The sequence below is a fragment of the Austrofundulus limnaeus genome, unplaced genomic scaffold (genome assembly GCF_001266775.1).
Source record: "Austrofundulus limnaeus strain Quisiro unplaced genomic scaffold, Austrofundulus_limnaeus-1.0 Scaffold509, whole genome shotgun sequence".
Classification (NCBI taxonomy): domain Eukaryota; kingdom Metazoa; phylum Chordata; class Actinopteri; order Cyprinodontiformes; family Rivulidae; genus Austrofundulus; species Austrofundulus limnaeus.
Window position 1 is genome coordinate 95,572 of NW_013952911.1, and position 1,325 is coordinate 96,896.

The 1,325-nt window shown below is 57.8% G+C and overlaps 1 protein-coding gene across 1 annotated transcript; it reads left to right on the forward strand.

The window, feature by feature from the left end:
* Nucleotides 1-969, forward strand: LOC106530320 (uncharacterized; the record flags this gene model as incomplete). The annotated part of the gene is given in 3 exon segments (XM_014025916.1): nucleotides 1-488; nucleotides 571-706; nucleotides 795-969. Coding segments are annotated over 3 exon segments (799 nt in total), but the record flags the coding sequence as incomplete, so codon positions are not given.
* Between the last annotated feature and the right edge of the window lie 356 nt (nucleotides 970-1,325).

Here is a 1,325-nt window from a genome sequence, read left to right on the forward strand (position 1 = left end):
GCTACGAGCAGGCCGAGCGCTGCCCACCGCAGGTCCTCTATGTGAACCGGGACTGCTGCAGGCCGGGCGGCAATGGCGGCGCAGTGGCGGCCCTGTTCCCCTCTTGGCCACAGCTCCAGGTCCGGCTGGACATCAGGCACTTCATCCGCAGGCTCGCGGCTGGGGTCACTGCTGAGAGCCACCCGCTGTACCCGGCCTTCATGCGGCGCATCTCTGCTGCCATCTTCGAGTGGGACGCGGAGGACGTGTCCCTCCTGAGTACAGCCAGGCAGGGACAGCAGTATAGGAGGGGCTCGGTAGAGAATGCCAGAGAGACGGCTCGGCACTGCCGGAGGCGTACCCGTGGGGCGCAGGAGACGGAACGCCTCCTGGATGAGGCCATCCAGGCGTTCATGGGAGCCACCGACACCATGAACATCCCCCTCCTGGACCGGGCCCGCATGGAGGAGATCTGGACCAGGCAGCGGAAGCACGTGGCCTGCATCCAGGTGAGTCTGTGCTATGTGACCGACAGTCGGCAGCGTCTTCCCAGGTTCTGCTGCTCCATCACCTCTGTTTTGACACATCCAGGATCCAGCCGGTGTCCAGCTGTACACCAAGACCGGTGAGCTGACCAAAGGGGACGTGGTCCTCCCCGTCTATCGCTGCGCCCGGGGCTCCACATCGCTTGAGTCGTTCCACCTGCATCTCAACAGGTTCATCCCGGGTGAGTCGCTGGCGTCCGTCAGACTGAAAGCCCCCTGCAGCTCTCTGGTCGTTCTGCCAACGCCTGCTGTTCCTCCTCTCTGCTGCAGGAACGTCAGCCAGCGGCTGCAACTTCCAGATGTTCCTGCTGGAGGGCCTGACCAGGTGGAACGAGGACCGGGCTCAGGTGGCGGCGGGCGCGCAGAATACGGGGATGAAGTGCTACGCGGGCCAGAAGCAGCACTGTCTCTACCAGCTGGCTCAGCGCTTGCTGGGAGTGACGCTNTTGTTTTAACAGTCACGGAGCAAGTTTGCGTTGGAGTTAGTTACAAAACTGTGCTGCTCGTGTAGCAGAGAGACGCTCTTAATAAAAAAACAGACGGCGTAAAAACACGAGAAGTAGAACTGTTGGCAAAGTGACATGATTTTGTGTCTGGCGATAATCAACCACAAAGATTTCACCCTCCTCTGGATTCCAGAGTGTTCAGATCACTCCTACCATGGTTAGTGACCGCATAGTACGTTAATTAACTTAAAAAAAAGAAAAGAAAAGAAAGAGTGCGCACTATGAACAGAAAAGTGTTTTGAATTTTATGCAATCTACCCTTGTAAACACGAACGTAGGATACACTGACAGTATC